Source organism: Onychomys torridus, chromosome 17, assembly GCF_903995425.1.
Source record: "Onychomys torridus chromosome 17, mOncTor1.1, whole genome shotgun sequence".
Classification (NCBI taxonomy): Eukaryota; Metazoa; Chordata; class Mammalia; order Rodentia; family Cricetidae; genus Onychomys; species Onychomys torridus.
The window spans coordinates 58,077,616-58,098,197 of NC_050459.1; the positions used below are offsets into that span (position 1 = coordinate 58,077,616).

Below are 20,582 nucleotides of genomic sequence, written 5' to 3' on the forward strand. Positions count from 1 at the left end.
TTCCAAGTGACTAATCATGTTTCTAACACCACTGTTTAATAACCTACCATTGCCCATTTGCTCAAACTGCAGCTTTATACAATCTAGGGATATATAACTTGGTAGTCAGGTAACAGATAGAGACAGAAATAGATACTAAGTCTGTTCTCTCCTCCCCCACCATCTTTCTCTCTCTCTGCATGTGGTCCTTCCCCAGGCCTGGTTCTCTTGTTCCACCACACATACACCCCTCTTCCTCCTGATAAAGCTCTGATATTGAAAAAAAAAGAAATAGATACTAAGTAACTAATCAATTGGTGGATAAATAGATAAAAGATGATAGATAAGTGATAGTTAAATAATAGATGATATACACGTACATACATACATACATACATACATACATAGATTCTTAGTTCCAATCTAACAACACACATTTTCTCATGCATCCTGCATATTCTATTAATTTCTGAGCAGTTCTTCCTCTGCTCTTTATACACTTACACACTCTTATCTCTCTCCTCCAATTTCACTCTCCTTATTCCTTTTTAGGTTAAGCACCAGCTCCACTGGGAACTTTAAACCCTGTTCCACTCTGTGGTGGTCATTCTTCATCAGGCTACCTGTCAACAGGCTCTATAAATCACATATTATATACATCTCCTTGAAACCAAAAATCCTCGAGATGCTGCTTCTTAATTCATCACAGTATCTGTTGTAGTATATGGACCATTAATTCATGTTTTCTGAATAAGTAAATCAAAAGTGAAATAAGCTGGAGTTCATTGTGTCTCTGTTTCTGTGAGAAGAGTCAACAGGTCATAACCTCAGTCTGACCTAGAAGTTCTTAGTGGGCTGCAGGCACAGGCTCACATAGAAGTTCTTAGTGGGCTGCAGGCACAGTCTCACCCAGAAGTTCTTAGTGGGCCGGAGATACATTCTCACCTAGATGCTCTTATGGGCTGCAGGCACAGTCCCACCTAGATGCTCTTAGTGGGCTGGAGATACATTCTCACCTAGATGTTCTTATGGTCTGCAGGCACAGTCCCACCTAGATGCTCTTAGTGGGCTGCAAGCAGCTTTTTATAAATGAAACAAAACAATCAAAAGGCAATAAAAACAAGACATGGAGAAGGTAAGACAGGGAATGGGGAGGCACCAAAGGACACATTCAGAATAGAGGGAAACTAGCTATTAATCAGCTAGAGACTTGTTGAAAAATTCTAGCATCACCATGGAACTTTCTAGAACTGACCCTTCTGCAGAGTGGAGAATCACTTATCCACTGACTCTAGTCTAGGAGTTACTCACTGGGATATTGACTTACTGCACACTTTCAGGTTCCTGTAGAGAAAGAAGGGAACTGAAAGAGGCCAAGAGCAGAGCAGGAGACAGGAGATAGGAACAGACCACGGGTGGGAAGCAGGCAGAATGTAGGTGAGCTCAGGGGATGCTCAACAACACAAGTCTTTTTTTTTTTTTTTTTTTTGAGTGGAGGTTTGAACCCAGGGCCTTGCGCTTGCTAGGCAAGTGCTCTACCACTGAGCTAAATCCCCAACCCAAGAACACAGGTCTTATCTTCCGTTAGATAAGCTAACCAGATGATCACGGATAAAGTCATCTTTGGTTTGACCTATTTGAGTGTACTTTATGGGAAAATGGGCTGTTTCCTAGTAACAAAATAGTAAAAAGCTACAGATGCAAAAACTTCTTGATTTGGTATCACTGTGGACCCAAACAGGCTACAAAAGAAAGCTGTATGCTTTTCCTGTTCTATGTGTTTATTCAGTGACAAATGTTTCCCGTGACACAACATGTGTTTGTGCAGACACAAGAGATAACAAAGTGAGTTTATTATTACTCCTCTTTCAACATCTTTGCACAGCACCAGAGCCACACATACCTGTGCTCACCATGATGCGCTCCATATCCATAATAGCATCAGCAGCAATTTGAGCATACTTGAGGCCTCTTCACTTTTGTAAAGTGAGTAAGCATCAATCTTCAAAAATGGTCTTCACTCACTGCCTAGTCCATTCAGAGCTCCCTACTAATCTCTATGGATATGTGAGGGGTATAAGATGCAAATCTAAGAAAATTTATTATTATCATTTAATGAACAGAAATACAGTTTACAAATGTTGGCTTTGTGCCTGTTAGAAGAATACAGAGATGTTCTTTTATGAATTTAAGTTGTTTATTGCATTTATTTATCTATCTATCTATCTATCTATCTATCTATCTATCTATCTATCTATTCGGGGCATGTCTATACCATAGTGCATATGAGTGGAGAGAGGACAATTTACAGGACCTAGTGCTCTCTGTCTACCATATGGGTCCAAAGGATTAACTTCAGGTCATCCGGCTTGACAGCAAGCATCTTTATCAACTGAGCCATCTTGACAGCTCAAAATGGTGTTATTTTTGAAAGAAAAAAATAAGAACTTGAAAGGAGTCTTGTTACAGATATTGACTATCATGGAACATGGGTTGATACTGAAAGATATTCAAATATCCAAAGAGACAACATTCATGAGGTGATAGAAATGTATAAATCAGAAGTCTACAAAAGATGTACATCAGGCTGAGAATGCGTTCACAATGGCATCCTTTCATCCCCCTGCAATGTCTCAATTTCTTCTTTAATGACTCATACTTGCCTTTTAATGTTAGCCAAACTATAGAAAAAATGTAATGTTTCTATAAGTAGTATAAGACTAATGAAAAATAATGACATTATACACAAATTTATCATCTTATAACTCTAGTGATCAAACACCAAACACTTATCCCACTGGGATAAAATCAAGGTAATTACAAGCTCACATTCCTTTTGTAGACACAAGGGAGGGATGAATTTTCTAGTATTTTCAGTATCTCCAGGCCATTTGCATTCCTCAGCTCATAGCTTTTACCTTCCCAGACACAGGTCTCCTATCTGACCTCTCTGTCCTTCATTTTCTCTACCCTAATCCCACTGCTTCCCTCTTATAGGGTCCTATGATTACATTCAACCTGCTGGAAATTTACAGCAAAATCTTTCTATGTCAAAACCCCTAATTTAATCATATATATAAAGACTCTTTTGTCATGGAAGGAAACACATATATGAGTCCCAGAGATTAGAAGTCCAGTGTAGTGGCATACTCCAAGAACTTGAGGGCTGAGACAGGGAGATCATAAATTCAAGGTAATTCTCAGCTGCACAGAAAATTCAAGGCTAGTTTACACTACATGAGTCCTCATTAAAGAGAAAGATAGAAAACGAGAGAATATCTAGTGATCAGATTTTAGACATTTTTAGAGTGCCAGTTTTTGGCCAACTATGAATACTCACACAATTTTCCTCTTGCCTCTTGGTTTAGAATTTTCTGAATCACAAAACTGTAAGTGTGGGACCATTCCCATATTTCTAACACAAGAGTTTTCAGAAATACTTTGAAATCTGCAATCTTTCTACTCGTAATGTTATTTTCTTCACGACAAAATTATGGACTTTACTGATGCAGTCAGTCACACCAGAATGTGGACCTGTCATTAGCTTGGTTTCTCTTGTGCAAAGGAGAGAAGCTACGTCTCTGGTGGTTAGAACAAAGCAGACAAAGCCAGATTCTTGATCCAAATGTTCACTCTTCTATGTCTTAACCAAAGCTACTTCAGTTTCTCAGCTTCCTCAACTGTACTCAGAAACAATTATAGTATTTACTACAAACATTTATTGTGCTGATTGAATATGCAGAGGTGGTGTAAATAACTCAGACCTGCCAACTATTTCCTGTGTGTGAAATTATTGTAAAGATTAGATAAAGCCACAGTGTAGGTCCAAGAGTGAATCACCAGTACACCCATGCTTCTAACTTATCAGCCTTGTCTGCATTAAACATGACTGTGTGCAGAGGTCAGGTAGAGTCAAGAACTGCTGGAATTCAAAAGAAAGAATTTGATGGAATGTACTTAACTTTGTGCTAACTGTTTGAATTATTTCAGGCTCTTAGCCTCAAAGTTAGTATGCAATAGGAAGGGGCAAAAAATTTAGAAAGGTTAACAATGTTTTCAAAGATGGGTTTGTTTACTCCAATAATGAATTCACAACAATAGTAGCTGTAGGCTTTTAACTACTACAAAGTGTTTTCAAACATATGGTCTCATGGGGCCTTGTTGCAAACTCAAGGCTATATCTAGCCACCCAATGACAATTTGATTATTGATGCTTACCAGCCTATCATGGCCTTTCTCACATCTTGACATTGTAGCCCTTGACTTCATTGGGACCTTTACATACTCATTTGTTTCCCAGGCAAATTGAGCTCTCCCATTTCGGAGCTTATAGTAAATAGAATAGAAACCTGTGGAATCATCTTCCTCTCTCACAAATGAAGCAACAGCAGAGCAGTGCAGCACATCAGCTGTTTCAAGTTCCTCAAATGAGTTTGACTTTTGCAAAACAAGCCCTCTGACTTCCCACATTCAATGAGCTGCATCATGAGCAACATGACCAGCAGCCACGCTTGTTGTAATTTTTTAAATATGTGGAAAAAAAGCAAGATCTCAACCATGTATTACCTTAACCAAGATGCCAAATTATCTAACTTGTTTCTCCAGGCAAGCAGCCCAACCACAGGGACAGCTCCCCGGAGCCAGTCAAGGTTGTCTGTCTGTCCATCTACTCAGGACATCTGCAGGTAAGTCCCGGGTAAATGATCCTATTCAATGTTTCTTAGACCAGTATTTCATAGTTTGGTTTCCTGACCTGAGAATCTTTCTCTTGCTTCTGCTCTGTATTGTCCATGGATCTCGCACCCCAACACCTGCTTAGTTTTTCCTCAGTTTATCTTTATTTACCCACTTCTGACCATGCTGTCATTTTTATCATTCTCTCTCTTTCTCTCTTTGTCTTCCCATGACTTTCCTTTCCATTCCCATTTCCCACCCTCTGTCTGATGCCTTGTCTAGATCTTCCTTCTTGCATGACATGTCAGAAGATGGGTTTGAGCCCTGCACCCCTGTCATGGTGCTGAGCCATGCTAGAAAAGAGTCTGGTAAGAAACCAGTAAAACAGAAGCCTAGGAGAAGGAGAAGGGTCTCTCAGAGATATGAGCATTCAGAAGAGCAAGCAAAGGGGAGAAGAAATGACTTTCACCTCCAGATCTCAAGTCCCAGGTGGAGAGAACTTAATACGGAGTCTTCAGATTCATCCTCCACAGATGAGAGTAACTGGGTTCAGGCAAAAAGACGAGCTCAGGTGAAATTCAGACTGTCTCGAAGAAGGAGAAATAATCATAAGCCATGTGGAAGCTTGGCTGGGTCCTCTACTCCTGACCGAATTGAACTTGTTGAGCTGGAATCCAAAGGTGAAAAGCACCAAGAGCTGATGGAATGTGGAAGTCATTCTTTAAGCATCTGTAGAGGAAAAGTCATAGAGTACCAAGAATGCAGTCCTTCCTTGCCAAGGGGTTCCTTGGAGAAGAGACCCCCAGGGAGCCATTCAGGAAGTAAAGGCAGAGACTGCCACAGAAAGTCTCAACTCTTGCACACACTTAGGGAAAAAGAAGCAACCACAAAAAGATTTTCAGAAACTGATTCCAATACTGACATCCTGGCAGCTCCAGAAGGGGGCCAGTGTGTGGATGACTCGGGGCTCCAGGTGAACACCTCTGCTCAGAAGCCTCCTGATGCCTATGATGATGGGTCTGATAATTTCGAAGTGTGCAGGTCAGTAGATGAAAGGAGAGACTTGATGCCACCCAAACATACTTATGGCTGGGAGCTTGGTGTGTGTTTAAATTTCCCTCAAAGCATGACATTCATTTGTACTGTTACAGGTTGGGTACAAATGAAAAGCAGAAGACTATGAGCATAGTTCCTTTCCTTTTAGTCAACAGTTTATTCTGGAATAGAGGTGGGAAAGGCAGTTGAGTTTTGTATGCATTCTGCTTAAAACCATGATTATGAAAGCAGGAGATTGTGTAGAAATGCTCTGTTCAAAGGTGGTCAACTTTCTGCAGCCTGACAGGAAGATATTAAAGCTGGAGGTTCTTAAAGGTCAGGTTTTGGCATTAGAAAAATCTTCTCTGCTGTTGGTTGCAGTTTATTCTTGGTTGTCTGACTCAGCAGGGTAACTCAAGAGCCAAAGGACAGGGAAACAGGTCCTGGGCTCCTTGTCTGGGTGCCAGAGCCTCTAGGGGAAGGGAGCCTCATTCGCTTTACCTATAATCATGCACTGGTGATTTTAGTCCTGGACACATTTCCTAGCAGTAAGATCATTTTGTTCTTTTTTGTTTGTTTGTTTTGTTTTTGTTTTTTACCTCAAAGCATATATTTTTAAAAATAACTTAATGCTGAAAAGAACCAGTGTGCTCTCTATTATTGTAGACATAAGACAAATTTAAATTTCTTCCATGTTATACTAAATCATTTAAATTGAATTCTAAGATCAAGTAAAGGTTTTTATTGCATATTGTTTATGTGGTCTTGTTTTTATAGAAGCTGAAGTTATTTTATAAAACCTACTATGTGCATGCATGTGAGACATATGAACTAGAGAATGTAGTCCATATCCATTCAGACCAGAACAAGAAGACTTAAGGTCTGGATGTGAATAACAGCACAATTTGGTCTCTGAAAGTTGTATCAGATAATTATTCATAAAATGTTCATTTGTTGCATTGTGTAAGCATGTTATATACTGGGCTTTATTCTGAGCATTGAACATTTATAGTGCATGGGGTTTGCATAGTTTCTGATAGAGTAGCACTTATAGTTGGGTGAAGAACACAGACACAAAAATTATTTCATGGTTGTACATATTTACAAATCCCAATGAAGGATTTAGAAGTACATAACACAGGGGTTCAAATTACTCTAGAAATCAGAGGGCAATTCAAAGGACAGGGGGGGCTGATGAAGGAAAGAAGCAGGAAGCCCATCCTGCAGAGGACACTGGCCACAGAAGCCACGGGAAGTGAGGGATGTGGCAGGAGCGTGGCAGTCCAGAAAGCCAAGAGCCTGCTGCACTGGACAGGATGTGGTGGTGAGAGATTCAGATGAAGAAGTGGGATGGGCAAGAATTTCCAAGGCCTTAAAACATGCTAGGGAACTGTAGAGGTTTAGCAGTGAAGTGAGAGAGACTAGGGAAAGGGCTCAGTGAGCAAAGGGTTCCCGTGAAAATGCGTGAAGATCTGAATTCAGATCCACAGAACACATGTTTTTAAAAAGCCAGAGGCAGCAGCGTGTACCTATAATCTCTCGATACTAGGGAGGCAGAGACAGGGGGATTCTCAGAGCTTCCTGGTTAGCTATTCTAGCCAAGTCAGTAAGCTCCTGGTACACTTAGAGATCCTGTCTCAAAATACAAGGTGAGGGGCCAGCAGGATGGCTCAGTGTAGAAGGGTGCTTGCCACCAAATCTAAAGGCCTGAGTTCAATAACCAAGATCCACATTGTGGAAGGACAGAACCAATTCTCCTAAGTTGTCTTCTGACCCTACAAGTACACACAATGGAAAGCATGTGCCTACACACACACACACACACACACACACACACACACACAGAGGCATGCACACACATATATGTGCATATACAAATAAATACATAAACCAACAAATGCAATAATTAATTTTTTCAAATAATAATAATCAAATAGAGAGAAACTGGGGAAGAAATTTGACCTCTGACTCCATACATGCATGCATGTACATGCACCCATACATACATATATGATACACATAACCCATACACACATGCACACACATCATGCAAGTAAAATGGCATCATGTGATTTATATGTGTGTTTCTTATCATTTTTGATTATGATGATTATATGTCTTTACTGAAAGCTTACACTATTTCTGATCTAAACTGATAATGTCCAGCTTAAACCCTCCTGTTGTTATTTCCCAAGTCTACTTCTAATATTATTTAATAAATGACACTCATAGAAGCTAATTTGCTGGTAACTGGAAGAGAAAAAGTAATGTTTACAGCTAGATACAGAGTGACAGGTTCCCATACCTCACAAGCACTGCTGTGTGTGTGTGTGTGTGTGTGTGTGTGTGTGTGTGTGTGTGTGTGTGTTGTAGGGGAGGTACTTCCAAAGAAAAGAGGTTTATTTAACTTAGGCTTTTACAAGTGAGAGTAAGACAAAGGACCTATAGGTATTATTTCTGCTGTATGCTGCCATCAAAATAGCCAGCTGAGCAAGTGCTACAGGCCGCATGTTGTACTGGAGGTTGAGGACTAAGAGTATCAAGAGACCTGACATTTCCCTTAGCTGGTGTGTTGTCTAAGTGGGAGACATTGAATGTACACCTGAAAAGGCGAAGATTTAAGAGACTGAAGGTTAAGTGTAAGTAAAGAAATCCGGCCGAACTTTGAAGGAAAAGAATATTGTCTTGTTCTGAGATGCTGCGGAAATCCCTTTAGATGAGGTGGGACTAGAGGTAGGCAAAGTGAACTTTAGATTGATGGAGAAGCATGAATGGAATTTTAGGCACTCAAGCTGGTGCAAATATCACTAGGTCAGACAACATTTTGCACTGGAGTTTCTGTGAATTTGTGTGGGTAGATTGGAAGAATAATACAGGCTAATAAAACTTTTAAAGAATTTTGGAGAAAATACAGAATCATTCCAAGATGTTTAGCCCTGTTCTACTAATCTCTACTTCTTAATGGCCTTCATAACCTCCTTAAGCTTGAGTCTTTTACCTTAAAAGCTGAGATTGGGCAGCAGGAGGAGTGTGCTACCTATACCCATATTCAGCTAGAGAATGCTTGTCACTGGCTTTCTTACATCCCATAGAAATCTTCATGATATTCCTTTAAAAAATAAAAATGTTCCAGTGTAAAAATAAATAAAGAAAAGATTTTGCCAAATAAACTAGACTAGAAAAGCCACATAGACGTTACCATGTCTCAGGTGATGTACTGTCAAAGGGTCCTAGTGTATGGGCAGAAGTACCTACCTTACTGTGAGTTAAATATAATAGAGTGATAAGGTTAGTGAAAGGGAGAATGGATGACATGCTGGTCATCCACTAAGGGAGTAGGAACCATCTTGTTTGTTAGATTTGGTGATAGCATAAGACAAAATTGTTGGAGATCATGACACCTATGGGAACCTGAGAAACAGGAGATACTGATATTGACAAATGCAAGAGACATCGGAGGCCAATTGCCTTGAGAAAGGTGTGATAAGTTCCATTATAAGCAGACCATTTCAGGTTCCAATGACATTCCAGTGTAAGCTGTCCATCACTCAATTATAGGCTGTTAGTGATCAGCCCTAGACACAGGGCTTCCTAAAAAGCCTTCCTAACTGGACTCAGTAAGTTATATATGCATGTGTGCATGTGTGTATGTATCCATGGAACAATAATAAATAAAGAAGTGGTCACAAATTTTGTAAAGGATGATACCAGAGGAGATGGGAGGATAGGTACTGATCTAGATGAAGTTCTCATGGATAAAACTCTCAGAACATAAACTAATAATATGCATGTTATTTAAATGCAGGACAATTGGAACTGACTATAATTTTCCAGTCATTAATGAGCTATACACTACAGTACCAAACAACTACCTATGTGTGATTCACACAGGTTAATATAGCATGAGATATTAACAAGACAAATAGTTATTAACTGTGGAAAATCTCCTCAAGGCCAGGGAAGAAAGAAAGATTTGGGGTTCATTCTGAGAGGAGTGTTAGTGATACCCAAAAAAGAAAATTAAATCCCTGCAAGAGATGCTGTGTGGGAGAGATGCCTCCAGATGGACCACAGGCATCAGGGTCCCTGCATAGGAAGCACGAGGATGGAGAGAGAAGCAGCAAATGCCTGTGAACTTGCAGTTCTCTTGCTTCAGACATGCAAAGGCAAGAACAGCCTTAGTCACAACCACGAAGAAGAAGCAACCCCTGGGCCCTTCCTCCTTTTCTGTTCCTGGCATTTGGTCCCCATGTGGACCCCATATCCTCTTTCACATAGCTGGTCACAGCCTTGTTCTGGAAAAGCATTGCTATTAACCACTTGTAAATCGTAGATGGAATCATCGTGTTACGTTGCCCATCGTGTGTGCTGCTGGGGAGTCTATAGAAAAAAATTATAACTAAAAGTGAAAAAGATCAGAACATGTTAGCCTCTTGTTGAAGGTTTAGTGGTGTGTACATTGCTCTCAGTGGAGAGTGCACAATCTTTACAATGATTTGTAGATGCCCTCATCATCTCTACGTGAGATCTGCCCCTCCAGCATTGGTACGCACCATTAACTGTGACATACCTGTGCGCATCTCTTCCTAACTCCCTGAAAGAATCTAGGTCTTTTCTTCACATCACCTTGATTAATACCTTCCTCCTCTGACCCTCACCAGACTGTTTGCTAGTCACTATTCCTCAGTTTAAAAATGTCATTTCCCCCAGGGCGTTCTACTGGCCTCCTGACTCAAGATCCTCCCTAGTCAGTTCCACAGCATAATTGTTTTATTATTTTTCTTCATTTTTAGAGATAACTTTATTCTGCTTGTTTGTTCCCCTCCACACATGCTCATCTCCCCCTTTCTCCACCATCACTTGCCCATCTTGTGGGTCCCCTGCTTCATCCCAGATAATTCTTCTGCCTTACTCATACACACATGCACACATATTGCTGAATTTAGACTCCACATGTGAGAAAAAACACACAACGTATTTTTCACTGCTACAATGCAACTATTTTTTGCTTAACTGTCATCTTTCTCTCCCTGACATTTCCAAAGTATCTATAACAGCACCTTGCAGCTAGCACAAACTGCTCAAGACAGTTTTTGAATAAATTTAAGAAAAATAGACTTTTAAGATATTGATGCTGACTATGTGAAGTCATAGGAAGCAGTTCTGGGTGACCTTGCAAACTATAAAATCTACCTATAAAGGATTATTGACTTTTGTGGTTCAAAGACCCTAACAGGACTCTACATCTATTAGAAGGGTTGATAAAACATAGACCATGTTGGGCAGTGGTGGCGCACGCCTCTAATCCCAGCACTCAGGAGGCAGAGGCAGGCAGATCTCTGTGAGTTCCAGGTCAGCCTGGTCTCTAAAGCGAGTTCCAGAAAAGGTGCAAAACTACACAGAGAAACCCTGTCTCAAAAAACCAAAACAAACAAATAAACAAACATAGACCATGGGTCATTCCTAGACTCTGGTGTTGGAGCTTTGAATTTATATTTCTGGGGCATCTCCAGATGATAACAATGCTTCAGATTAAATACCATATCTTAAAAACCATTGTTCTATGCTGTAAGTCTCCTCATGGTTTATATTGGAAGAAAGTGGAGAAAAGGGAAGCAAAAGATGAGTTTGGGAAGCTAAAGTTTAGACATATGTGTCACATTTCTTTGAGTTCTGACACAAAGCATAACTCAGTTTCTTTCTTGTTCATAAGCATAGGCTGATATAGTTGAATCTTTACCAGAAACCCAATCATCCTGGTTTGGCTGTTGCTTCCATTCAAAGCCACTTCCTCAACTCAACGAACCCCGTTTCATTCTGTGAGACCACAAGCTTCCTGAATCCTGTTTCTGGCTCTTATTTCATCTATGTAGGATGTGTCCATTCTCTAACAAGTCACATCATTTCATTCCCCAGAAGTTGTTTCTGTTCTGTGCTGTATTTCTCAATTCTACTGTTCCAATCAGGTCCTTTTATTTATATTTTCTCTTGGGGGTTAAACCCAGAGACCTATCTATACATGCTAGAATGCTACATTTTCATTTCATTTCTATCAGGGTTTAAATACTCATTTAAATTAAGTGGAAACAGAAAAGGATGCATTAACCTGGGCATGGTGGCAGATGCTTATAATACTTAGAACCTGAGGCGAGATGATCATGAGTTCAATGACATCCTGGGATACATAGAAAAGCCCTCTCTTTAAAAGTCGGAAGAAAAAAATATCTCACTAACTGTAAAAACCCAGATATCCAGATAGTTCCAGAAACTTCAGATACTCAAATAATGTGGCTGTCTTTTTGCCTATATGTTGTTATTTTCTATAAATAAAGATAGATTTTCTGTACATTGCAAAGGGAAGAGTTGATGTAGACAGTGGCTTTACATTTCATTAGCAATGGTCTGAAAGAGAAAAGAAACAATTCTAAGCACTTGGAAATAAATTCCCTGTAAGGAATATAATTAGCCTGGCCTGGGTCACAGGCATCCTAGAGTCCATCACACCAGGGGTACAGGGGGTAAAGCCCTTGGGTAGGAAAGCTGGATTTAAAATGAAGCTATCAACAACTCTTCTGGAATATTATGGATTGGGAAAGGATATGTAAATAGCAAAAAAGAACAACATTTGTAGCACAGGTAGAAAAGAATTAGGAGAAAAGAGAAAGAAAAAAACTAGAGAACTACAAGGGTGCTCAATTATACTGGCATTAACCACATCATGGTCTTCCTCCTTTTTATTGTCCTCTCCAAATGCTAGGCTTAGCTATGCTTCAATTTTCACCTCACTTTAATCTTGTTCTCTGAAGCCTTTTCAAGCTAGCATGGCCCACAATGAGCTTTCCTTTCTTGCAATTCCTACAGTGAATATCACATACCTAATACTCAATTATCCTAATTTCATACATTTATTCTCTGTTCTCCCCATATTGTTTGAAGGTAGTACTATGTCTTGCATCCATTTTATGCCCTTTAATATATATCACAATCATTGCATTGCTCAAGAAGCACTTTTGAAATGGCTTTCATAATCAGTGGAAATAAGAGGAAAGGCTTGCACAAACCATGGGGATGGTATTGAGAACTGGATGCACAGTATAGAATGAGTCAGGAATACTGAGTTTTTTCCATTGTTTCTTTAAAGGGGGAAAGCTAGAGGCAGGTAATAATTGCTGGGAGTGCCCTGGTTTACTTGAGTCGGTTGAAGTCAGAAGATACGTTGCTGTAACTTTCATATGTGTTCTGCGTGTTCTCATTTTATTAAGCTGTTTGAGGGGGAAGCATGGTGGCTCATAGCTTTAATTCCAGTACTTGGGAGGCAGAGGCAAGTAAATAGATCTCTGTGAGCTTAAGACCAGACTACCCTTTACAACAAGTTCCAGGCCAGCCAAGGCTACATAGTGAGACCTTATCTCAAATACATAGCCAAATAGTAGCAAATGAAAACTTTTTGAGAGCAAAAAGAGCATACTTTTTGAAAAAAATAAATTGTAAAAGTTATCTAAATAACTTCTAAGAATTGTGCCTGAGAGTCTGTGTTTAAAATAGATCTTCATACCCAGCCATTAGTTATTTAGACAGATCTCACAAAGGATTTGGAAAGCACTACTCACTAAAGTATTACTAGTTGATGAGATGGCTCAGTGTGTAAAGGCACTTGTAGCCAAGCCTGACTTCCTGAGTTCAGTCCCTGGGACCCTCATGGTAGAAAGAGAGAACCAAATCCCACACAGACAAATAATAAATAAATACATAATTTAAAATTAAAACATGACCAAAATGGGAGCATTGGCTATGGTAGATAAAATAGATGTATCTTTCTTTGACCTCCAAGTAAAAGATAACATCATCAGTATGGTATGTATAGATCTACAAAGCTTGGAAGTTTTATTTGAGGATAGGAGCTCCTCAGATTAACAACATTGGTTACAGAGTCAAACATCCAATAAAATTTGAATTTAAGTTAAATAAAGAAGTGTTCTTACTATATACCAGTTCAAAGCAAGCATTCACTGTTTCTCTGAACTTCAAATTAGATGGATAACCTCTGTACTTTTTTTTTTAATTTTTTTTCTTTATTATTATGTGTTTTAAATTTTATACAACAGCCATGGATTCCCCTGTCCTCCTCCCTCCCGCACCCACCCCCACCTTTCCCCCAGCCCCTCCCCTCCATTCCCATGTCCTCCAGGATCAAGGCACCCCTGGGGATTCATTTAAACCTGCTGAATTCAGTACAGGCAGGTCCTGTCACCAACCTGGACGACAGGGCAAGATTTGAGGGAAAGAAAGCTTAGGGGAGCAGGAGATTCCACCTGGATCAAGAACAGAAAGGGAGAATGAGGAATAACAGACCATGATAAATGAAGACCACATGAGAACAGGAATAGGCAGAGTGCTTGAGAGGTCCCCAGAAATCCACAATGATATATCCTCTGTAGTCTTCTGGCAATGGTTGAGAGAAAGCCTGATCTGACCTAGTCTGGTGATCAGATGACTAAACATCCTAACAGTTGTCTTGGAACTCTCATCCAATAACTGATGGAAGTGGATGCAGAGATCCTCAGCCATGCCCCCAGGTGGAGCTCCAGGTGTCCTCTGTAGTTTTATAAAGGGTAGCAAAGGGCAAATTAGGGTAAGATAGACAAGATTGTTGAAGTCCTGTCTGGATCCGTGACTGTAACTATGGAGACTGCAGTGTTCCCAAAGTATAATTTGCCTCTGCAATAGCTCATTCAAGTACAGACATAGACAAGGAAGGCTGCTGAGCATGAACCTAAGGAAGTGACATCACAAAATACTGGGTAGTTACCAATTTACATACACATGCTCAGGTGAAGCAGAGATATAAAGGCTGGAACAAATGTGATGCAGCTAAGATTTTTCAAGTAAAATAACATTTTAGTGAGTAGTTTTGTACTAGATAATTAGACAAAATATAAACTTTTTATTTGTAGTGTGTGTGTGTGTGTGTGTGTGTGTGTGTGTGTGTGTGTTACATGTGTGCCATGGTGCACATGTGGCCATTGGACGACAACTTGCATGATTCTTTTCTGTTCTTCTACTATGTGGGTCCCAGAGTCCAAACTCTTGTCAGGCTTGGCACTAAGTGCCTTTACCAGATCTACATCTCACTGGCTCTATAAAATTCTTTTTCTTTAACTTTCTAAACGATTATCAGTCATTGAGAAGATTTTTTCCCCATGAATTCACCCATCAACTAGGTGAGCCTCCACATGTCCGCTCAGTGAAGACACTTGGAACACCAGCATGGATTGCCGTCTACTTCATGTGCATATTCTGTGGCAATCTTGTTCTCTTTCTTAGACTCTAGTTCTGAGAAAGTTCCTTAAGTCCTGCTCTTTGTATTCTTCACCTGTTGATCCTGGGTGTGTATTCAGTTAGTGGTATACTGTGATCCTTTCTTGAACACAAGTGACATTGACTGTCTAATTGTCAAAGTTCTTTCCATGACTGTCTTTGTTACTTCCTATTGCTGTGATAGGCACCATGACCAAGGCAGCTTACAGAAGAAAGAGTTTACTTAGGGCTCACAATTTCAGAGGGTGAGTCCATGACCATCATGATGGGAGCAGGGCACAGGCAGGCAGTCAAGGTGTTGGAGCAGTAGTTGAGAGCTCATAGCCCAAGACACAGTGAGGATGGGGTAGGTGAGGGGAGAGGTAGAGGGAGACTGGAAACGGCATGGGGCTTTGAAACCTCAAAGCCCACCCCAGTGACATACCTCATCCTATAATTACACAACTTCTAGTCCTTCCCAAACAGTTCCAATAACTGGGGATAAAGTACTTAAACATTTGAGTCTATGGTGGTCGTTCTCATCCAAACTGTCATAATGGGTAAAAGATAAACTGTTCCATCTGTAGCATTGAGATTAGAAAAGTTATCCTATGTAATACCATGGGAAATATTCATTCCTAAGACACAGTAAGTGCTTCAGAAAGCTCAAAGCTTTGTTCTCTTCCTTATACTGTGGCCTCTGTTTTACTGAGTCATTGGGGCATTAAGAGCACCCTTTATCCAGTTCACCCTAATAGCAGCTAAAAGAAGTGTAGTGGTGCATACCTATAATCCTAGCACTTGGGAGGTAGAGGCAGGAGGATCAAACAATCCAAAGCTAACTTTAGCTACCTAGAGTGTTGGGACCAGCAGGAACTACATGATATCTGCTTCCAACAAACAAACACAAACAAAATCAAACAGCAGCTGAGTAGGTAGAAATTATAGATGTAAATAGCATCGCTGACCTTTCAGAGGCACAATACATGGGAAAGTACCCAAGAGAGTCGTAAGTCATGTTGTAGACTCTCTCCACCTAGGATGAAGGTTAAACTTAGAAAAACTGAAGTGGCCCTCTCTTTGTTTATGTCATTGCTTGGGCACAAGCTGTGCATATAGCAAATGAGCACATTTCCTACACTACCATGCATTAGAACTGATCTCTTCATTGGAGAATGATGGCATGCATCCATTGCAGTCTCTGGGTAGAAACTCAGATGCATACCATGCTTATTTATGTCACAAAGTAAAGATTTCTCCACCAACAGAAGGAAAAACATTTGTAATGCAACATTTTTAATGTTACAAATGTTTAGGATTATTTATCACATTCTTTCAGCATTTGTCAAAATATTTTATTTTGAATGAATAGAAACAATGAAGACACTGAAATAAATAAGATATAAAAGATAAATCAAAAGGATTATTAAAATGGCATTTTGTATGCTTATATATATATATTTAAAGGTATGTCTTACTATTTTATGTAGCTTTTTATCTTTTGAGAATTTTATTTATATATACAATGAAATATGATCATATAATCCTCCAGTTCCACTCAGTCTCCCCATACATCCACCTTACAGTTTCACCCCAAGCCTCTATGTAAGTCCCTTTAATAATATGTGGGTATAACTTCATCCTTTGGAATAGAGATATAGCTTGTTCTTAGCTGGGAGTTTGTTGCTGTTGTTTAATAATTGTTCACAATGTTAGTGATAATCTTCACAGTAGGGGAATGGTGGTGTCATCAATAATGCTGATTATATCTGACTGGTAAATTATTTCATACAATCAGAACATCTTGCATTGATTAATTGCTTTCTAATATGGATAAATAGATTCTACGATTTTTGAAATTGCATTCATTCTGCAGGCCAACTGTTTAAGCTGTGTTTTCAGAAAAGGGCAAACAAAAGTAGATAGTTATTTGCTCCCAAACCCTACAGAAGTAGATGTGAATATTAGTGGGGAATTTTGTAATCTCAGAAATCCTCAGGCAAAAGTAAATATAAGATGCTTTTTGAGATATGTCAGCCTGCTTCACACAGTAGGCGACTTTATACTGAGTAATATTTATTTTCTTTCTGTTTCTTGTAATGTCTAAGTTAGGTAAATACTCATAGCAGAGTGAAAAGTATTTAATAGGAAATATTAATTACACTAAGTTTATCTACTTCTTTAACTTGAAAACAGTATATATTCAGGATTATAGGTATTTTCCAAATGGATGTTTCCTTTGATGGAATCTATCTAGTGGACATTATAAAATTTCTCCTCTCTATATATCAAAACAAAGCAAAAAGCCTGTCCCACAGATCCATTTCCAGCACAGCCATGTTCAGTGCTTTTAGATATACTATACATTCAGGTAAACAGAAAATGAAGATTGTTGTGACCTGGTCATTAAGACACTTGTTGCTACCAAATACTTTTTGTCTGTGATTTTTATCACTAGTTTGAACATTTCCTCAACTTATATTACCATATTTGGGTTTTCTCTTCCTAATAAGGAATTGCAGAATAGCTGGGTTCACATCAAGTTTTCTGCAGTAATCTTCAGATTTAGAGCAATATAAACGCTAGTATCTAATTTTGTCAGAACTTAAATTCCTCTTCAGCTGCTCAGTGAGATTCCTTCTGTTCACTTCACTCAGACGATCTGTAGCAGCCAGTGCTCTCCATCCCAGATTCAAGCAGCATCCAAAGAGGAACATCTTAATTACTTTGACTCTCTTCCAGGTGTGTGTAGAACAAGACTCCATAACACAGGTGTGTGTTTTAGACAGGTTTTACTTAATATGGTCTACAGAAACCCTTCTTCTTCATGGAGATGAATAATTTTTGTTCTGGTCCTGCAGACAGAATTCAGGGCCTTGCCCAGGTTGAACAACGTTCTACCATTGAGGGACATTCCTGGCTCCGTACAATTAGATTTTATTTGAGACATTATACTGGGAAGCTTCTTCTCTCTGAGCTTTCCCAACAAGTGATTAATTACCACAACCCCTAGCTTCTGCTGCTTCATTTTTAAGCAGCCTTTCTGAGCCTTGCCTTATAAATTCCGCCATCTTTATTTTGGAAATTCTTGCATCTAACCTAGGCCAACAACTCTTTCCAATATAACCAAATTAAAATGTTTACTGTGCTCCAAGATGGTGATGATGGAGAAACAGAAATAAAGAATGAAAATAAAACCGAGAAATAGAAGCTATATACACCGTAAAATTGCCCCTTGTGTGTTGCTTCCAGTGAGGATTATAAAGCCTCACAATCTACACAGTAGAATTAGAAAGGACCTGAAACAGCATTGCACAAGCAGATTCCCAACCTGAGCTGCTGTGACTCACTTGGGACCTTTAAAGAAAAAAATCTTTTCCAGATCCCCCTGGAGGTGTCAGTATGAGAGAATTATCAAGAATATACAGGGTGATTCTAAAACAGAAGTTACTCTAACCCTTGCCATATGCATATGTGTGTGTATGTATATGTGTATGTATATTGCGTGTATATACATATGTGTATATTACATACATATATACATATATGCAATATATATAGATGTGCATGGAAGAGAGAAGAAAAGGGAGGGAGGGAAGGAGGGAGAGAGGAAAGGGAAGGATGGAAAGGGAGAGAGAGGGAGGGAGGGGAAAGAAAGAGAGGGAGAGATAATTTTCAAAAGCAATTAGGAAAAAGATTTATGAGGCATTCCCCTTGCCTTTATGATATAATGTAAACACCTAATAATGGAGCCCGACAGTGATCAATAAGTGAAAATTATTTCCTTCCCTCTCCCCAGGCCATCTAAAATTTAGGATAGTGGTTACAAAGTGAGCCGTTTTATTGTTAGGTTAGAAAGCACAGATACTTTAAGCCCTTAGATTCAAAATTTTCAACAAGTTGGTATAGAATAGTATAACTTACTTTTAAATGATACTTTGAGGGAAACATGAAGTCTGCATCTGGAAATTCATCGAATGATCAAACCGAGGGGGTCCAACCTGAGATTACTAGATCAGAAAGTCTGGGAACCAGGTCCAGCTGTCTGGGTTTTAACTCATCCTCTGTGTGTATCTGTCTGGTGTACACTAAAGTCTGAGAATCATGGGGCTGCAAATAAGAAACCGGGCCACTCTATATCCATCCTGCAATGAGATGACTATAGAGTGGATGCTTTCCAGTGTCAGAAGAGACTACAAGAGTGTGTCCGTGAGAGACAGCAAAACACAAAGCCAAGTGAAGGGACAGTCTGGTTACAATAGGGTCTTCCCATCTAGTTCTAGAGGGTAACTAAAGAGCACTCTCTTGTAAATAACTCTGATCCTGGCTGACTGTATCTACAGTGAGAGCTGGTGTATTTGTGGGAGCCACCTGCCACATCTGCCAGCAGATACTTCTCTGTCTACAGCTATGCTGTGAAGACAAAAGAGTTTGTAACATCTTTTTGCTTATCTTTTTCTTTAGAATTGTGCATGATAAAAGTTGAGCCTAATAACACTAAAGATACCTGCTTAGGATTATGTCTCACTTGAATTTTTCAGTCTTACAATCCCTAAGCGATCTCCCAGCACATATAAAACGAACCTTTATGATGTCTCAGAAAATATAGGGGAAATCCTGACTGTGGGATATGTATTTTATATTATCAATTTAGTCATTCATATGCAGCCAAAGTCATAAAGAAAGATCAGAAAAGATCAAAGCCTTTGAGGAAACCTGTGTCTTTTGCCTTTGAAGGAAGTTTTTCTCCAAACTTAGAAAATGATGGGTAGGGCAGAGAAATTATATTTCATAGAGGAAGGATTATCCTAAAAGCTACATCCCTACCTTTCCCCTCCTTCATGAGGACTATTCAGGCAAATGTAGTTAATCCTAAAACTAATGGGAATCTATTCCCATGTTACTTATATACAGCGTCATTATTCCTGAGGTTATAGATTCCAACACAAGAAGTTGGAAATCATACAATGTATTCTACAAGCCCAGTGAGAGTCTGAGAAAATTCTCAAAGCTGGACATGGTGGCACATCCCTATCATCCCAGACCTTGGTAGACTGGAACAGGAGGATTGTAAATTCTTTGTCAGCCTAAGCCAGAAAGCAACAGCCTGTCTCAAGAAAAAAATTATATGTATATAAAGGAAGTCCTCTAAAAGAGCCTCACCCACTGTTACAGTTCAAGCCTGCTATGTGTCCCATGGGCTTATTTGCCCTTGACTCCCAGAGGATGCTGGACTTTAAAGAGGCAGAACCTGGGGCTGGAGGGATGCCCCAGGAGTTAGGAGCACTCACTGCTCTTCCAGTCCAGAGTTCAGTACCCAGCATTCAAGTCAGGCAGCAAATAATCACCTGTAATTCCAGCTTCAGGGACTCTGGTGCCTTCCTCTGGCCTCTGTCAGTACCTACACCTATGGCATATGCACCCATGTATATAAAAATAAAAATCTTTAAATAGAAAGGAAATCATCCCAGGCTGGTAGATATAGATTACAGAGGCTGGCATTGGAAGGTTACACTCAATCCTGAGTCTATCCTTCTGTGTTTCCTGGTCCATTTAGAAGAATTCCAACACCTGTTGCTGTCACTGCCAGCTCTAAA

The 20,582-nt window shown here is 39.6% G+C and overlaps 1 protein-coding gene across 6 annotated transcripts in view; it reads left to right on the forward strand.

Annotated features, from left to right (window-relative positions):
* Marchf1 (membrane associated ring-CH-type finger 1) overlaps positions 1-20,582 on the forward strand; it is a 764,409-nt gene that overhangs the window by 683,042 nt on the left and 60,785 nt on the right. For 4 of the 6 annotated variants that reach the window (XM_036166448.1, XM_036166451.1, XM_036166450.1 and 1 more), the window contains 2 exons: positions 4,585-4,664; positions 4,936-5,694. In XM_036166448.1, the coding sequence (XP_036022341.1) occupies positions 4,585-4,664; positions 4,936-5,694 (839 nt within the window). The remainder of the gene's footprint in view (positions 1-4,584; positions 4,665-4,935; positions 5,695-20,582) is intronic. The other 2 variants (XM_036166452.1, XM_036166453.1) reach the window with 1 other exon arrangement.